The sequence below is a fragment of the Pelodiscus sinensis genome, chromosome 3 (assembly GCF_052426305.1).
Source record: "Pelodiscus sinensis isolate ZL-2025 chromosome 3, ASM5242630v1, whole genome shotgun sequence".
NCBI classification, from domain to species: domain Eukaryota; kingdom Metazoa; phylum Chordata; order Testudines; family Trionychidae; genus Pelodiscus; species Pelodiscus sinensis.
Genome location: NC_143054.1, coordinates 193404381 through 193422963, shown reverse-complemented (window position 1 = coordinate 193422963; position 18583 = coordinate 193404381). Strand labels below are relative to the sequence as shown.

General features: G+C 42.3%; 1 protein-coding gene across 4 annotated transcripts in view; it reads left to right on the top strand.

Moving 5' to 3' along the window:
• PLCB1 (phospholipase C beta 1) overlaps positions 1-18583 on the top strand; it is a 698632-nt gene that overhangs the window by 482973 nt on the left and 197076 nt on the right. For all 4 annotated transcript variants that reach the window (XM_075925686.2, XM_075925693.2, XM_075925689.2 and 1 more), the window contains one exon: positions 1526-1692. In XM_075925686.2, the coding sequence (XP_075781801.1) occupies positions 1526-1692 (167 nt within the window). The remainder of the gene's footprint in view (positions 1-1525; positions 1693-18583) is intronic.

Here is an 18583-nt window from a genome sequence, read left to right as displayed (position 1 = left end):
ACATGATTCAGTTAGAGGTCAAATACCTTAGTACGCTATAAATTAAATTTGCAAACAGCTACACTTCTGTCATTTTATATTTTCAGTTTCTTAAACACCTGAATGCCCTAGAACTTTAGCCAAACTATTTCACATCCTCTTTTTTCTGGGATTGGATCAGTACACTTTCATGTTTCTTTGGTGAACTTCACAGATCTTTCCGGTTTAAAAACCTGGCTTTGGTTTCACTGGCATTCCTATCTCACAGGGATAGCTGTGTTAGTCTGTAACTTTAAAAATAACAAGCAGTCTTGTGGCACCTTGGAGTGGGGGGTTATACCCACAAAAGCTCGTGACCTAATACATTTGTGAGTCTTTAAAGTGCCAGGGGACTGCTCCTATGTACATATGTACAACCTTATCCACCATAGGTCATTCATTACTTCTGTAGCAACCTGCTGTCTCACTACTATTGGAGACAAATACAACTAAGAATGTGCAGGACTCCTTGATTTCACTAACTGTTACACCTGCTCACTCCACTGCTAAACTTGACTCTGGCAAGCAAGGAGACAGGGGCACATGGTGTTGTGTGTACTCCTCCAGGAGTCGCTGCACTTCTCAGCCCCAACAGGGCCTCTTCTCCTGTTGCCAGTGGAGCAGTAAAATGAGCAAAATGGAGGACAAGTGGATGAGATGTTATTTCTCAAGACCCATCCCAAGAGCCATCAAAGCCAAATAATGGGCTTCTGTTTGAAACTTGTGTGTCCTTGCTCTGTGAGTCCTTTTCTCTCTCCATTAGGTGAGTTTTTTCAGAAGTGCTCAGCTTTGGCCAAACTTTGAACTGAATGGGAAAACTACCATGGATTGCAAGAAGAAAAGAATCAGGCCACCAATGCACGCTTTTGAAAAGGCCATGAATAGTATCACCTTGGGCATCAGTCCTGCCTTCCTGTTTCCAGATGGTGCTCGCTGGGGCCCTATGTGTCTTCAGACATCCATCTGCCCAAATCTGTTCCAAGATCATGGTCTGAGATTGCCAGCTCCTTGAGTTAATAGCTGTCTTTTTTTGCCTGTCTTGCAAAGTGCCTAGCATACTTTAAAGGCACTGTAGTGCAAGCAAATAATAGTATAATAAAGTCAGGGCTTCTGTACTTCATCAGGAAAATCCTAATGGTTAGGTCTGGAACGCCAATGGAACCTAGGTAGCTGGCTCAGTATCACAGCATTTCATTTTCTGTCATTTAAAGAAATATGCCCAGTACAAAAATCTAGGATTAGATTTTTCAAAAGCTCTCAGCATTGGCCTGACTTACTTTCCTTGACATCAACAATGCTGAGCGCTCCAAATAACTGGTGTTCAATGAAAGTTTGCTATATGTAATTGTAAAATAAATTAGTTTGGAGAAATAACAGAACATAATTTTTGTTATCTGGTCATTTGAATCATGTTTCTGTTTCCATGGGAAGTTTCAAAGGATTGAACAAGAAGACAAGGGAAAATATTCTCATTACTTTCTTTTTTTAAAACATTGTGTTTCTCTAGCGGTGCCAAGAGCAGACCATACCTTGCTGTTGATCAGATGATGGAGTTTATAAATTATAAGCAACGTGATCCACGGTTAAATGAAATCCTTTATCCACCAATGAAGCAGGAGCAAGTTCAACAACTGATTGAGAAATATGAACCCAATAATAGTCTAGCAAAGAAAGGTCAGTAATTTTCGTATTCTTGCTGTATTCCGTTTCTGGTTTTTAACAATGAAGAAATTATATCAGAGCAACACACTGGAGCAGACATTGGTTCAGAGTTTAACCACATTTCCAAATGTTTGCTTCTAGACTTTACAGGCATATGAGACTCGATGTAATTAATATTCAAATGAATTTCATTGGAATGGATACTAGGAAGGATGAGATGGTTTCCCTGTTTACTTTTCAGTTTGTATAATAGATAGTTCAGAACAGTTCCTCTGATATGTAAATTTTGGCACAAGCAGCACTATGACAATAACTATTTTCTTGCATATGAACTGTTTGGGAAATGCAAAACATTATAAAACAATCAGTGGTACTGAATCTGAGAAAAATAATTCTATTGCTTGATAACAGTAATAACAATAATAGCACAGCTATCTCTTTGCTGATAGGGTTGTTATACAAGGCAGGCTTGGGGAATAGCTGAATGTGTTTTTTGTCATAATCACAGAAAAATTCTGTTTTGAAAATCTTGAATGTTTCTGGGCTCAGCTGGGCATTTTTTAGCCAAAAGCGCTGTGAAATCCTGTTCCTCTCCCAGCAGATAGACTTTTACTACCACCCTGAGTCTTAAAATAACATTGATTTTGTGCATGCATCTTGTTTTAGTCTGATTCATGTAGTCTCAGGTCTACACTCCTTTTCAATATGGTTAGACCATAACATTTCTATGGGTGTGGCCATGTCCTGAAAAACTGAGCTGATGTGAAAAATGTGTTTTGATTCAGAGATTTGGGACTTCGTCTAGGGTTGCCAGATAACAAAAAATACCAAACACCCCTCCTCTCCCCCCCAAAAAAACACAGGGAAAAATTCTGTTGAGGGGGGAAAAAAGGAGGGGGACCAAAGTTGTTAAGCAAAAGTTGCACCACCCTCTCCAGTTTGGGGCAACACACTAACCCCCAATGCACCCACCCCTCCCCCTGAGTCAGCCCCCTCTAGTGCCCCCCCATCCCAATGCACTAACCCCTGCCTCAGAGCCAGGCCCCCCTAGCACCCCTCCATCCCAGTGCATTCACCTCTCCCCCTGAGCCAGGCATCCCCAGTGCTGAGAGTGCCCCGACCCAATCAAATCTTCCTCCCTACCCCCCACAGAGCCAGGCACTGGAGGAACGGGACAGCCGGGTAAGTTAATTTTACTTTTAAAGTGGCTGCTCCTGCCACCCAGCCCTGCTACCTCAGCTCGCAGTGTGTAGAGGGAGGCATCACGTGGCCAGCTCCCAGGTCTCTGCTGGTCATGTCGGCCAGAGCAGCGTGCATTCTGCTCCCATCCTAGCCCGGCGCCTCCTAGTGTGGTGCCTGGCAAGTCCCCCCCCCCCACACTTGCCCTTCACTATGCCTCTACCACGCTTCTCACTCCCCCGCCCCCACCAAATGTGGCAGGGGAAAATTGTCCCTGATGGGCTTCTGTCCAAGGGAAACAGGAAATACCGGACGGAGCCTGCAAATACCGGACTGTCCAGGTGAATACCGGACACCTGACAACCCTAACTTCATCCTACAAGTCAATAACCATCTCCTCCAAGGCCTCGGTATCCTGAATTCTACACACTCCTCACTCTGAAAGATCAGGTTCAAAATAACCTTCAAAGAGACAAAACCATGGAGCCTCGGTTTAATAAACTCTCAGGGCAGGCCTTAGTGTCATTTACACTAAGGCCAGTGCATTGGTGCCAATTTGAATGCCCCTTTACATTGTCACAGGAGGCATAAATCCAAAGCAGACTGTGAAGAGTTACAAAGTGATCTCACAAAACAGGGTGACCGAGCAACAAAATGGCCAATGAAATGCACTGTTGATAAATGCAAGGTACTGCCCATTAGAAAACATAATCCCAGCTATACATACCAAACGATGGATGTAAATGACTACTCAAGAAAGAGTTCTTGGAGTTGCTGTGGATAGTTCTTTGAAAACATCTGTTTAGTGTGCAGTGGCAGCCAAAAAAAAACTAACAGAATGCTAGGAACCATTAGGACAGTAATAGATGAAAAGACAGAAAATATTTGTAACCCCCAAGGAGATTGCTTGGATTCCCGGGGCTTTGTCTGCTGGCAGCTCAGGGAGAGGCACTCTGAGTTTGCCTTGGCTCCCCCTCCCTACCAGGGCCAGAGTCTGCCTGGCAACCCACAGGGAGTGAGATGCCCCTCCCAGGGGGAAGGAGAGACCATTGTTGAGGGGAGTCTGGAGCCAGCCAGGAAAAGGGGAGGACTGAGTGTGTGGGAGCTAGTAAGCCCCAGGCCTGCATGCAGGGTTCCCCCTGAGAGCTAGCCTCTAGGGACCTGAAGGCAGGATCCCTCAGCTGGGTTTATGTCTCCACTGTTGATTCCCAGTTGTGGAGTTTGCTGGGAGGCTTCCCCAGCCAGGCGGAGTTGGCTCTCCAGCTCCCTGGGTGAGAGAGTCACTGCATGGTCAGCTGGGCTCTAGCAGCAAGTTCAGGGCTGCTGCCTGCTGTGTGGGTCTGGAGGCTGGCCTGGGAGGCTGTAGTTTTGAATTTTGGTGCAGTTGTGTGGTCTGCATCTTGAGCCCTGCACCCCTTCACGGTAAGGGGAAATTCTGGGACCGAAGCAGCCTGGTTCCTGCTTGAAGAGGACCCCTGTGAGAAGAGAGCAGCCCCTTTGCAGAGACTGAGACATCTCTCAACCTGAGGCTCATTCATGGAGTGTGTGAGTGCACCAATTTTTAGTTAGTAAGTCAGGGAATTTGTTTGGGGATTTTATTACCTGCAGCCTATTAAACTGTGGAGGGATTTACTGCCTTCTCCCATGTGTGAGTCCTTTGGGCTGTACTGGACCTAGTCAGCCCCACTGCTAAACCTCTGCAGAGAAGGATTGTGTGGTCAACAGTCATCAAGGGCCCCAACAAAGTACGCGTACCAACGGGACACTAACTTCACAGTTGCAGGGCACTGGTGACCCTAAAAATGATGTTTTACCCTGTTCTGTTATAATTGTCTCCTGTTTAATATAATTGTGTTTATTATAGTGTATGTGTTTGTGTTATTTTCTGGGAGTCTCCAACTATCTGGCGAATACGTGGGGATTATCCTGGGCTAGAATTTTCCTCCCAAGCTGCCCTGGCAACCCTGCTAGGAAGGAGTGAGGGGGGTGGAGGCACCGCCAAGTACATCAATCAGAAAGAATAAAATTGAGTAGGTGGCGGGATCCAGAAGAACCCAGACCTATCCATCCGAACCTGAAAGGAGATTGGCTCTAAAAGAAGGTAACCAGGTGGAGAGGGGGCGCTACATATTATAATGCCTCTATATAAATGCATGAGATGCTTGCATCTTGAATACTGCGTGCAGATTTGGATGTCCCATCTCAGAAAAGATATATTGGAATTCGAAAAGGTAAAGAGAAGGCCAACTAAAATAATTAGGGATATGGAACAGTTTCTGTAGGAGGAGATTAAAAAGACCGGGTCTTTTTATCTTAGAAAAGAGATGGCTACAGGGAGGGATATGAAAAGGTCCTGTCAAAACTTGACTGGATAAGGAAGTGTTATTTACTTCATCACATAACATAAGCAGTAGGGCACAGTATGAAGAAGGCAGGGTATGTCTACACTACCCCGCTAGTTCGAACTAGCGGGGTAATGTAGGCATACCGCACTTGCAAATGAAGCCCGGGAGTTGAATTTCCCGGGCTTCATTTGCATAAGCCGGCCGGCGCCATTTTTAAATGCCGGCTTGTTCGAACCCCGTGCCGCGCGGCTACACGCGGCACAGGGTTCGAACAAGCCGGCATTTAAAAATGGCGCCGGCCGGCTTATGCAAATGAAGCCCGGGAAATTCAAATCCCGGGCTTCATTTGCAAGTGCGGTATGCCTACATTACCACCCTAGTTCGAATTAGGGTGGTAGTGTAGACATACCCGCAGTAGGCAGCGTATCAATGGACGTAAGTGGAGAAGAGACACTGGGTCTATGTCTACACTATGACTTTTGCCAGAAGAGGCAATGCAAACGAAGCATGGAGTAGCATTTTCTCGTGCTCATTTGCATAATCTCTTCCGATCCGTTTTTGCACAAGAGGTTTTTTTCATAAAAACAAGCAGGGTGGACATTTCATTTTTGCACAAAAAGGGGGGGTTGTGCAAAACGGAAGCCGCTACACTGCTTCTTTTTGTGCGAAAAGAAAGGGCAGAAAATATGCTAATGATATTGTCACTTATGCTAATGATCCTCCATTAGCATATTTTCTGCTGCAGAAACTCTCAGTGTAGACAAAGCCTGGGAGGTGATGTAAAGAGCATGGATTGGCTGGGCTAGATAGGCAGTCTCTGATCTCACCATTATATAGTGCCTGGACATCTTACTGATTTAAGTGCATATTTGAGATAGGAGCCAGGAAAGAGGGGAGCAACAGGAGTTGCTGGGCTGTGGAGCTAAAGAGCAAAGTCAGTATCAATGTGCTAATTGCCTCCCATGGATAGAAAAAAAAATCTCACTGCACTTGAAATGAACAGACACCACTGAAATGGGATCACATCTTTGCCCAGAACTAAAGAAAACCCCATAAGAACTCAAAAGCTTTTTTTTTTCCAACCAAGTGATTTAAACTACTTAAAATCACACCAATAAACACAGTCAGTGCTTTATGCGGGTGCGACAGAGACTTTAAAAACTGCTGACTAGCATTACGCTGTCGTTAAGTGCCAGCCTTAGAGCACGTTAAATGGCTCCCATCCTCAAATTTCGCAAAAGAGTTTAAACAAGCACCACTGGGTTTTCTTGGTTTGTTTTTTGTTTTCAGTCACCGCTTGTTTCAGATGGTTTGAAGAAGTAAATACAATGAAACAGACTAAATGGGAGAATAGTCATGAATGGTGAAGGGCTATCCCCTTCCTTTTTTGAATATCATTATATATTTATTGGAACATTGGCCTCATTTTCAAAAGTTCTGAAGCTCAACACCCCGTCCCTGTCGCAGGCTTTGCCCTCATTCCACCTCTGCCTCCAAGACCCTACCCCTCCTACCCTGCCTTCTCTCTCAAGGACATCCCTTCCCCGCTACTCCCACTCCCTCCTGGAGCTTCCGGAATACTGTACATCAGCTGTTTGTGGTGCTCCAGAAGTTCTGAGAGAGTGAGGGAGAAGTTGGACATCGGGGCCACCAATGAGTGAGAGGTGCAACATGGGAGGGAATCTGAGATGGGAAGCTGTAGGTGTTCTGCGCCCACTAACTTTTCCCCATGGGTGCTCCAGCTACGGAGCACCCGTGGAGTTGGCACCTGTGTTCTGAGTACCTGGAAATTTCACTGAGGTGAGTGGGAGCTGCTGTGCTTGGGGTATGTCTACGTTACAGAGAAGATGGAAGCTGCCGCTGTCAGGTCTACTGAAGACACGCTAATTCAAACTGAGAGGGGCGTACTAGTCGTTGCCAGTAGTCCTGCTTCCATGAGGAGTAAGGGAAGTCAAAGGGAGAGCAAAAAAATAGCTATTACAAAGCTGAAATCAAATTGAAAAGCTGCTGATGGGTCAGGTAAAAGCTATAAAGCTCTGGACTTCTTGTCCATTCCTGCAAAGATAGCCTACAAAGTACAGCATTTATTACTTTTCCTGTGTGCAATAACACACCTAACACACATCAAGATAGTGACTGAGGCCGGGTACCTGTGATTTTGAGATGATAGAAAACATTGGGTTTCAAGCTTGCCTGTGCAGTTCTACAGTGGAGATGAGGGCTTTATTTTGTATGGTACTGAGCGCTGTGACCCTCATCCAATGAAGCACTTGAGAATGTATTGAAGTTTACGTGGAATGGCTGGGGGTAATATGATGGACAACTGTATTACACGCCACTCTCTTACTCCTCATCTTCGCTCTTTAGGTGTGAATATATTGCTGTCAGAAAGTGTGATTGCAGCATAAGAAGATATATCTGAGCTAGCTTTAGTCAAAGGTCCATTTACTCCTCCAGGTTGGAGTGCAGACATACGCTGCTTTGAAGTTTAGTTTGCTATTTTCAAGACTTTGTCTTACAGAGGTAAACCTTGGCATTGTATGCAAAACCCTACGTTTGGAGAGTAATTGCTTCCAGTCAAAGAGAGCTCTACAAACTGTTAAAAACAGATGTTTGAGACCTAACAAATATTATGAAAATATTCAGGATATTTCGTATATAACTTTTAAAACAAAAGCTTTTAGGTGGTAAATCTACTGCTGCTTTTCCTACAGACTTCCCCCACTTCGTGGTTGCTACATGTATTGCAATGGAAGGTTTCAACCTAACATTTACACTTTCGTATACATTAATACTCATATAAACAGATTCCCTTCTGATCTGCCTTCACAGAGGATCTCTTATGGCTTCACTTTGTAGTGTGTGTATCGCTTGGATTCTTCAGAGCTTGGGAAGAATGGCACCATCTCAGTTCTTTTCCAAACACTTCAGCCTAGTCAGCAAATGGCTGTCAGGGGTTTCTTAGAGCTTGCAGCATTCCTGTCCTTGGATTAGTTTACTCACATAAGCATCAGACTCTGTTAAAGTCAATGGTGATTACTTACATGAGTAAAATGCATGCAGGATCAGGTCTTTAGACATTAATTTTTGGAGTTCAGGAGACTGTCTTCCTACTTATTTATAAATCACCTAGCATACTTTTTGGCCCAATAGTCTGTTGCTAAGTTAAGGCAACATCAGCAAATACTTATGGTTGACAATACACATAGGTCAAGTATATGGTGTATTATTTGTTTCTGGAGGAAGTGTAAGGTTGTGTCTAATGTTTTGCATAATAACTACAGAGGAGATTAATGTATGCAATATTTCCTTATCTGTTGGAGGCAGAAGGAAGTTCTTTGTGACAGTGTACAGTCTATCATGACCAGCAGAAACGCGTGATGTGGGTGCTTGGCATGGTTAAGAGGCATCTCATAACTTGGTATTTTCATGCTGTTTAGGGCTTGTATCGATAGTGTCATTCCCAGCCAGCCGGAACCTCTTTTAAAGGAAATGTGTGTACGTGAAATAATAACCATACCCTCATTGCTAACCATTTCGTGTGGAAATTAGCTTAGTTGTTTGGATTAAAAAAAACCAAACCTTTGGTCTGTGAACACATGATGTCAAATGGCATATTATAGTTCGGGTCAGAGAGAGAAGTGAGATTTAAATCCTGAGTCCTGGCTCTCTCTGTCTCTGTCTTTGCCTGTGGAGTATAGAAACTCCTCAAGAACCCTCCCTGGTGTGTGTGTTTCTGTGAAAATTAAATTCTGCAGGAGTCTCTGCAAGACTAGGAAACTGTGCAGGAAAATCTGCAGTGCTCATAAGCTATGCAAGAATCACAACCCAGCTCTGCCAACTATCATACAAAACTTCGAAAATGTGCAGGTAAAACTGTGCAAAGAACTGATTTTTCAGCTCATTGGCTGAATAATAATTTTAATAATCATCATATGGCATTGAATGAAACTTTTTGTTGGACCCCAAACATTGAATTCAGTTTTAAACTTGTAAAATGTTTTTAATTGTTATTTGAATAAAATGGATGTAAGGTTTGAAACAAAGTTATTTGGAATGAAGGCATTTTTTAAATTCCTTTTAATTTATTCCATATATTGTTGTTTTTTAAAAAAACATAACAACTTGGCGAAAGTGACACAAAATCACAAAGTGTTTCAATTGATTGGAACCTGCATTTTCCTCTGGAAAAAATTATGACCAAAAAACTTCTCCCAGCTCAGTATCAAGGATCCTTTATTAAAGTTATAGTCTTTGCACAGTAACTTCTAGAGGTTTGTTGCTTCTCAAGTGAATCATTTTTCCATCAGTCACCCAGCATAACTCAAAACCATACACTTAGGCTGTGTCTACACTGGCATAATGCCACACAGCAGGATCCTGCACAGCCTTCCCTGCTGCCATGGCCAAGCCCACTGCTCCAGCCAGGCCGCCCTCCCTCCCCCCCCCCCACACACAGCTGTCAGCACTGTCCCAGGCAGCTCCCAAGATCCTGCCCAGAGCTGAAAGAGGAGGCACCGTCCTGTTCTGGTGCAGAGATCCTGGATCTCCTTGAGATCTGGAGTGAGGAGGAAAACCAGCGGGATTTCTGCACCGGATGCAGGAATGCAGACGTTTATGGACAAATGGCTAAAAGCCTAGGTGACAAGGGCCACATGCGCACACAGGAGCAGGTGCACATGAAGGTCAAAGAACTGCACCAGACCTACTCGAAAGTCAGGGGATGTAGCTCCCACTCAGGGGCAGCGCCCCAGACCTGCCCCTACTACGGGCAGCTACATCATATCCTGGGAGGGGGGCAGTCCCACCCCCCCCCCCCATTGTGGACTCTAAGCTGGAGATGCCCGTTGTCGCTCTCCTGGGGGACAGAGCCAGTGCAGAAGAGGAGGAGGAGCTGGATGAGGCCAGCACCAGCTACATGTCTGCCAGCCAGGACGTCGTGCTCACCCACAGGGACACCATTTAGAGTCCCTAAGCAAAGGAGAATAATGTGAGCTCTAGGATTAGAGTCTTGAAGTGCCTTGTAGTTTTTCCTTCCCTGGTTGGTGAATCAGAATACCAGCTTAAACTCCCCTCAAGCACATTTTGGAAATTTGAGATGAAATAACGCTTTTTATCATTTTCCATGTGCATGCTGAAATATTAACTGCCTGTTGTAAACCTGATGGAAACGACCACATTCTCTTCAAGCCAAAAATCTGACCAATGATAAAACTTCCAAGGGTTAACCCCTTTTAATCTTCAAAGAAAATAGAAGCTTTCCCCAACAGCAGCCAGTATTTCTCCCCTCAAAATCTTTCAGCTTCTTGATCAACTACCTCATAAATATCATGTGTGTTGCTGGGAGAGAGAGAGGGAGGTACGTAGTTAGGCAGGGGTTGTTTAAAGGAACCTCTAGGTATTGTCCAATTCCTATTTCATTTCAACCTTCATCCTAATTTTCTTGTGCAAGTTTGGTAGTTGTCATACTTGCTTTTTAAACAATACGGGAAATTAATGAGTTCCTTGTCATAGATTGAAGCACACTTTTACTTTATAGAGCACCTGGCACATTTTTTCCCCAGAGTCTCCAAGGGGTAGCCGGGTTAGTTTGTAACTTTAAACAATGAGTAGTCTTGTTGCACCTTAGAGACTGACTATATATATATATATATATATATATATATATATAGTATCATGAACATTTGTGGGCATTACTTCTCTTCTCATCTGAGGAAGTGGGTTTTGCCCACAAAAGCTCATAATATACTCTATATCTATATCTATATCTATATCTATATATCTCTGGGGGTATGGCTACACACTAATATTATTTTGAAATAACTGGTGTTATTTTGAAATAACTTAGTCTGCGTCTACACAGCAGGCTGTTATTTCGAAATGATGTTGAAATACTGTCAAACTGGATGACCTCTTACTCCGACTCCTGTAACCCTCATTGTATGAGGAGAAAGGGAGGTTTGAGGAAAGGTGCTCTATTTTGAAATAAATGCTGTGTAGACAGCACCAAAACTCGAAATAAGTGATTTCAAAATAAGCTACGTAATTGACATAGCTCGATTTGTGTAGCTTATTTTGAGTTAAGCCCTGCTGTGTAGTTGCACGTTAAGTGCGATGGGACTATTCATTTTTTCCAGAAGACTGTTAACGCACCAAGTAGTATTCATTTGAATATGAATGTCCTTTCCTCCCTGTTAAACATCCATATGTCTTTAAGCAATTTGGACCCACTGCTTTAAATCACCTTTTAGTAGCTGCTTAAGAATTGTAAAAGACACCAGGTTGGTGAGGTAATATCTTTTTTTGGACCAAGAAGAAGAGCTCTGTGTAACCTCCAAAACGTGTCTCTCTCACCAACAAAGGTTTGTCCAATAAAAGGCATTACCTCAACAACCTTATGTCTCTAATATCCCGTGACCAACACAGCTTCAATAACACCGCATAGAATAGTCACATGCAAATCCTTTGTTGATTTGATGAGGTCATTTCCTAGGCAACAGTGTTTATTGGCACAAACAAGTACCACGCAGGTAAGGGTCCTGCTGTTGCAGTTTGAAGGAACTTTAATATTGCAATTCTATTTAAAGCATTTTGACATATAAGCAGTGGGGCTTCCTGTCACTAGAGGCCATGGAGGCAGATCTTCCAAAGTGCTAAATGCCTCCTACAAGGTGTTCTTAATTCCGACATGATTAGAAAGTAGAGATGTTTATATTAACTCCAGGGTTCTGGACATTGTCCGTGCTCTGTCCCCATGTTATAGCAGAAAACCCTTCAGCAGTTTCTTTTGTTTAATAAGCACAATATAGCAGAGCCCAACGAAAATGCAAGTCCCCTAATCTTCACAGTTTGTAATTAACAGAAAAAAATCTGGTGGGCCTCCCTTTCTCTGCAGAATATTCATAGAGTATTCAAGTTAGGTTTCCTTATTACTGAGACATCGTTAGTTTTACAAAAAGAATTGCAGCAAATGTTAGCGTGGGTTCTGTATTATCAGAAACGATTACATGTGAACTGTTCTTGTCAATATAAAAGAGCAACGTACATTTCTGTAATGCACTCTTCCTTTCGTTCTAGATGTCTGGGTTTGACTTACTTGCTGATTTGTAAAATTCATTTCTTTGCCCTCGGTTGCACATTTATTAACAAGAGTCATAGAATCACAGAATACTAGGACTGGAAGGGACCTCGAGAGGTCATCAAGTCGAGTCTCCTGCCCTCATGGCAGGACCCAGTACTGTCTAGACCATCCCTGATAGACATTTATCTAACTTGCTATTAAATATCTCCAGACATGGAGATTCAACAACCTCCCTAGGCAACTTATTCCAGTGTTTGACCACCCTGACAGTTAGGAACTCGAGGTCCCTTCCAGTCCTAGTATTCTATCATTCTATGATTCTATGATACCTTTCTAGCAGGATTGTGAATCGTTAATAACTACTCTCTGAGAACAGTTATCCAGCCAGTTATGCACCCACCTTATAGTAGCCCCATCTAAGTTGTATTTGCCTGGTTTATTGATAAGAATATCATGTGAGACCGTATCAAACGCCTTACTAAAGTCTAAGTATACCACATCCACCGCTTCTCCCTTATGCACAAGACTCATTATCCTATCAAAGAAAGCTATTAGATTGGTTTGACATGATTTGTTCTTTACAAATCCACACTGGCTGTTGCCTATCACCTTATTATCTTCCCAGTGTTTACAGATGATTTCCTTAATTACTTGATCCATTATGTTTCCTGGCACAGAAGTTAAACTTGCTCGTCTGTAGTTTCCTGGGTTGTTCTTATTTCCCTTTTTATAGATGGGCACTAGATTTGCCCTTTCCCAATCTTCTGGAATCTCTTTGGTCTATTTTAAGTGAAGCCTGGGCCCATCAAATTCCTATGTGAGATTGTCACACCCTGAATCCAGTAGCTTCCCCTTTTCAAATATGTTACCGATGAAGCATTTCAACTTTCTGAATTATTAGCTTGTGCAACATAATAAATAAATAAGGTTACATCTACACTGCACATTTATTTTGGAATAAGCTATTCCAGCATAGTTATTCCGAAATAGCTTTTTTCGAAATAAAACGTCTACACTGCAGGAAAGCCTCAAAATTAGTCCGAGGCAGGCTTCCCTAATATAGATGTGCTATCTCAATTTAGAGCTCCGGGAGGCACTGGGGAGGAATAATTAGAATGGCCCTGATTGAGGGGCTATTTTGAAATGGCATAGGTGGAGCTTCTACAGATGCCTTTTTTTGAAATAGCTATTTCAAAATAGGCATTATTCTTCACAGAATGAGGTTTACCGAAGTCGGAATAAGCCTCCCATTATTTTGAAATGATTATCGCTACTACGGTGTAGACGCTCGCATTATTATTTCATAATAACAGCCATTATTCCAAAATAACTTTGCTGTGTAGACACACCCTAATGGAAAACAAACCACTGAAGAGATCTAACATTAATGGCTATATCTGATGCTACTCTAAAAACAGCACTGGGAAAATACAGCTTTATAAGGCTTGATAAGACGACTAGGGTTTTGGGGAGATTTCATCTTTGCAAAGGACCTAATTTCTCTGCCTCTCTCATGTCATAGAAAATGCCTTGTACAGGGCTGCTGAGTTTATTTTCCAAGAAGACATCTCAGGGCCATTTCATTGCTCTAGAAAGGCCTATACATTATTACCAAAAAGTGTCCAGATAGAAACTCATCTTGAATTTGGGAGATTCTGGCCCTCTACGAGGAGGACATGACAGCATCTTGGGTTAACTGCTTTGAAGACTTTACATATCAGGGTCATCACTTTGAAATGAAACTGGAATTGCACAGAATTAACAGTAAGATGTGTTTTCTTTCACTGTGTGATGGAACAAGTTGCTGCACTTCCATGTGGCTTTTGTGGTTAATTTCCGTTGGACACTTTTGTGGAATCTTTTGTGGTAGTGGTATTAGTCATTATGGGTGCGTCTACACTGCATGGCTATTTCAAAATATAATGGGTTTGCTATTCCGACATCCCTGTAAACCTCATTCCACAAGGAGTAAGGGACATTTCGGAATAGCAATTCATTTCTAAATAAGTGCTGTGTAGACAGTGCCAAATTTCAGAATAAGCCATTTCAAAATTAACTCAAAATAATCTACGCAATTTGCATAGCTCAAATTGCATATCTTATTTTGAGCTCCAGCTGCAGTGTAGACACCCCCATTGTTTTTTCTCATTCAGCCAATTAGCCTGAGAGAGTTTTCCTTGATTTCATCTTAAATGATAAAAAGGAGATGGCTTCATTTTTTATTAGAGTTGTGCTAATAAGTGATTTTTCATTTGTTTTGCTTGATGAACTGAAAAAAAAATTGTTTGGGGACAAAGTGTTTTGTTGAAACAAAAATAAAATGTTTTGTTGTTTTTTTTATTCTCCATTTTAAAACTTTTCTTAAATAAAATTGTAAAATTTGAAACAAACATTTTGAATTGAAAAATCAAAATATTTCATTTAAAGAAATGTCAAAAGGCAGTTTTTGACTTTTTTGGAAAATTTTGTTTTGTTTTTCTGATTGAATTTCACACAAATGCACATAATTTTTCAGTTGACTTGGATCTGTGTTATTTTGGCAAAATATGTTTCATCCAAACAATTTTGCCCAGCTGAAATTATAGTGACATAGATTTCTAACTCAAACCAGGCAAATTCTTCTTTCTTTTTTTGACTAGCTCTTATTCCTGAAAATATCCTAGATCTGACTATCCTTGGCTGCAGGATGGAGTCTTATTTCTACATGGATTAACTGATATTGACCAATTTCTCTTATGAACTCAATTTATGCACAGACATCTTTTTTTTCTTCCAACCTTGTTTTCGCTCCTTACCTACTTGTCATTCACCAACTGTTTATTCTGGAAATTGCTTAGAAAATACCATTCTTTGTTACAATATCTCAAAGCAGCAATATGGCAAGGAATCTTCCTCTTCTCCTGTGTTATTGGTTCAGATTCCTCTGCAAGATTCTAATTTTATAGTGAACCTGCTTTTTTTGGAGCAGTGTTTACAGTCTGTGTAAGTGTGAGGGTTGTTGGGTGGGTGTAATTCAGAGCAGAATTCAGTTTGTTATTTTTTATCTTGAAATGTAATGATCCAGCTCTGTGGGTGATATAGGGCTAGAAAAATTAGTGGATGCTTCCTCTCCATCCCTCCCCCTTTTGTGTCTCGCCCACTGGCAACCCTGCTTATCAATCCCTCCCCCGTCCTGCCAGTGCTTCTGGAATGCTATGACCAGATGATTCCCGGTGTTCCAAAAGCTCCAGAAGGGAGGGGGAGGAGCCAAGATGGGGCATGCTTGGGAAAAGACACAGGGAAGAAGTAGGTCAGGGAATGAGGTTTCGGGGAAGGGGTAGAATGGGTTGGGACTTGGGTCAGTGGGGGGAGATCTGGCACCCCACAGCTAGAGGGAAATTCAGCGCCTATGATCCGAAGTATGGTTACCATCCTCTCAACATGACAGTCTATTCTCTGATATTATATGAGGTCTAATTTTACATGTTTCAAGCAACAGGGCCTCTGCCACATCCGTTGCACTACTGTTCCACAATCTCATCGATTTCACTGTTGCAAAAATTTTTTCCAGTACACATCCTAAATATTCCATTGCTCATTCTGATCTCATTGCTCTTCACTGTTTTTGCCTTTGGCCACCTTAACAATTCCGCCCCATCCTTGTTGTTTACACTTCAGAACCTTTGTTGACAGTTATGACATTCCTCCTGTCACTGTTTTCACGGGTTATACATATTGAGCACTCTCGTTTGTCTTATTTTTCTACGTACCTTCAGGAGGCAATGTCATCTAGTGGTTAGTGCACAAGGGACAGATTCAGGGGACATAAGATCTTTTTCCAGGTCATTTAAACTTGTTATAGCTCAGTTCCTGTTATGAAATGGGAATAATAATGCTTGCCTTCCTGTAAAGTCCTATAAGATGCTTGGATAGAAAGTTCTATCCTGTATAAGAGCAAACTATTATTAATAATTTCTGTTGCTGTTCTCTAAATTATCTTCAGATTACAAACACTTTGCAATCGTGAGAAGTCCAGACTCAGCACTAGCATGTAGACCCCAAGTCTTCCAAGTATTTCCAACACATGCTTACCTCTAAGTTCATGAATCTAACAGGATTACTCATAGATAAGGTTGTGCAGGTGTATTAGTATTGGTGTGGTTGAGGCTATGTATTGTCACCCTTTTTGTTGGTGATTTGATATATCTCTATCCTGTGCAGTCCAAATCACACTGGCTTTTTTTTTTACCACTTTATTGCATTGCTAACTCATCCAGGGTTGCTCTCCATTTTTTCAGGACTGCTGATTTCCAAGTATTTCTTGCCCCATCCTATTCACAAAGCTTCCCAGTGTAATATCTGTCAGTTTATTTGTCAAGTTGCTGACACTTCTTTCAGATTATTAATGAAGATGTTAAATGAAACCAGCCCTAGCACTGAGAATCCTATACAATCCAGTTCAAGGCTTCAGAGACAGGGGAAACCATCTCTAGTTACCCTTCAGTTCATTTTCATTTCTCATTCTCTGCTGAATTAACTTTTCTAGTCAGATTTCTTCTTCAATAATAGCCAAAGTTATGAATTCTAGAGTATGCCTTTCTTTGCTAAATTTATGAATATGATCAAAAAAGTGATCAGCTTTGCTTAGTACAACTTTTCTGTGATGCTGATCACTAGGCCTGTGTCCAGACTCAGGGTTTTTTTTAAAAAAAGTAGCCGCTTTTCCGGAATAACTTGCCAGCTGTCTAAACTGGCCGCTTGCTTTTCCGGAAAAGCAGTGACGATCTACTGTAAAATTGTCAGTGTTTTTCCGGAAAAACTATGCTGCTCCCGTTCGGGCAAAAGTCCTTTTCCGGAAAAACTATTCTGGAAAAGGGCCAGTGTAGACAGCACAGTAGTCTTTTCTGCAAAAAAGCCCCAATCGCGAAAATGACAATCGGGGCTTTTTTGCGGAAAAACGCGTCTACATTGGCCACGGACGCTTTTCCGGAAAAAGTGCTTTTCCGGAAAAGCATCCTGCCAATGTAGACGTGCTTTTTCCAGAAATACTTATAACGGAAAACTGTTCCGTTTTAAGCATTTCCGGAAAAGGGTGCCAGTGTAGACGTAGCCCCTCTGTAAAGGAAGAGCTCTCATCTGATACTTGCAAGAGATTTATGGACATAGTTTTTGTGATTATAGCTAATGTGTAGTTTACTCCAGTGCCAACACAACTAAGAAAGTGTCTTCTGGATTCTGTTCCCTCTTTAGCAATATCAGTGGAATTATTTACTATAGACTTGATCCAAAATCCACTGGAATTAATGAAAGTCTTTCATCTCACTTTAGCAAGCTTTGGATCAGACTCTAAATTCTAGTTAGCTACCCCAGTTTAGTCACACGTAAGGCAAGGGAGTTGCAGAGGTATAACCAAGGGCATTATTTGAAAGTGTTAGGACCACTCAGGGAATGATTTGACCTCTTGAGCTCTTAGTAAGAGTAATGGTGTGTGAGAAGGAAACAAGCCCATTTAATTCTCTTTTCACAGCAGAATGCTGCACTTAATATTAGGGAGCTGCAGAGAGAGTCTATAGATTTTTAAAGAAATTTTAAAGAAGTTAAATTTAAACTTTTCTAAAGTCCTGAGTTAGAGGGAAAAGAATGCTTTGGGTAGTGAGGTAGATAAAGATACAGCAATGTATGCCTGTTGGAATCAATGCCCATGGAAGGGCTGTATGAACAAACCCTATTCTTCAGTTTCTTGTCTTGCTCCTTTTCAGGCCTAGCAATGTATCCTGTTTGTGGAGGAGCATAAAGAAAAGCAATTTCACTGTGGACTTGTCTTCTTGTAGGGCCAGTTTTCCTTTACTGAATACCCAGATAAAATACGATAGATGCTGATGGAAGAGCAGGTCACTTTTTTTCCCCTTGTAAAACAGGTTGAAACTCTCTAAACTGGGACTCTCTAGTCCAGCAACATCCATGGTCCTACTGGACCATGGATGTTCCAAGACTAGAGAATCCTGGTGAAGGGCTAGTGCTTGGGAGCCCTGTGGGCTGGCAGGACATCAGGAGCCCAACATGCAGCAGTGCTCAGCACGCAGAGGCGGTGGGCCTACCCAGTATGGCAGTGGGGACTGGCAGAGAAGTGGGTGCCAGCAACAGGGGGGGAGCTGTCTGGGAAGCCAGTGACTGAGTCAGGACTGGCAGAGGGGAGCAGTGGAGTGGGTCCAGAAATCACCTTCACTGGTCCGGCAAAATGCCTCCTCTGGGACCAGTCAGGTCCTGAGGGTGCCAGTCCAGGGAGGTCTAACCTGTATGCGTAAGAAAACTGAGAACT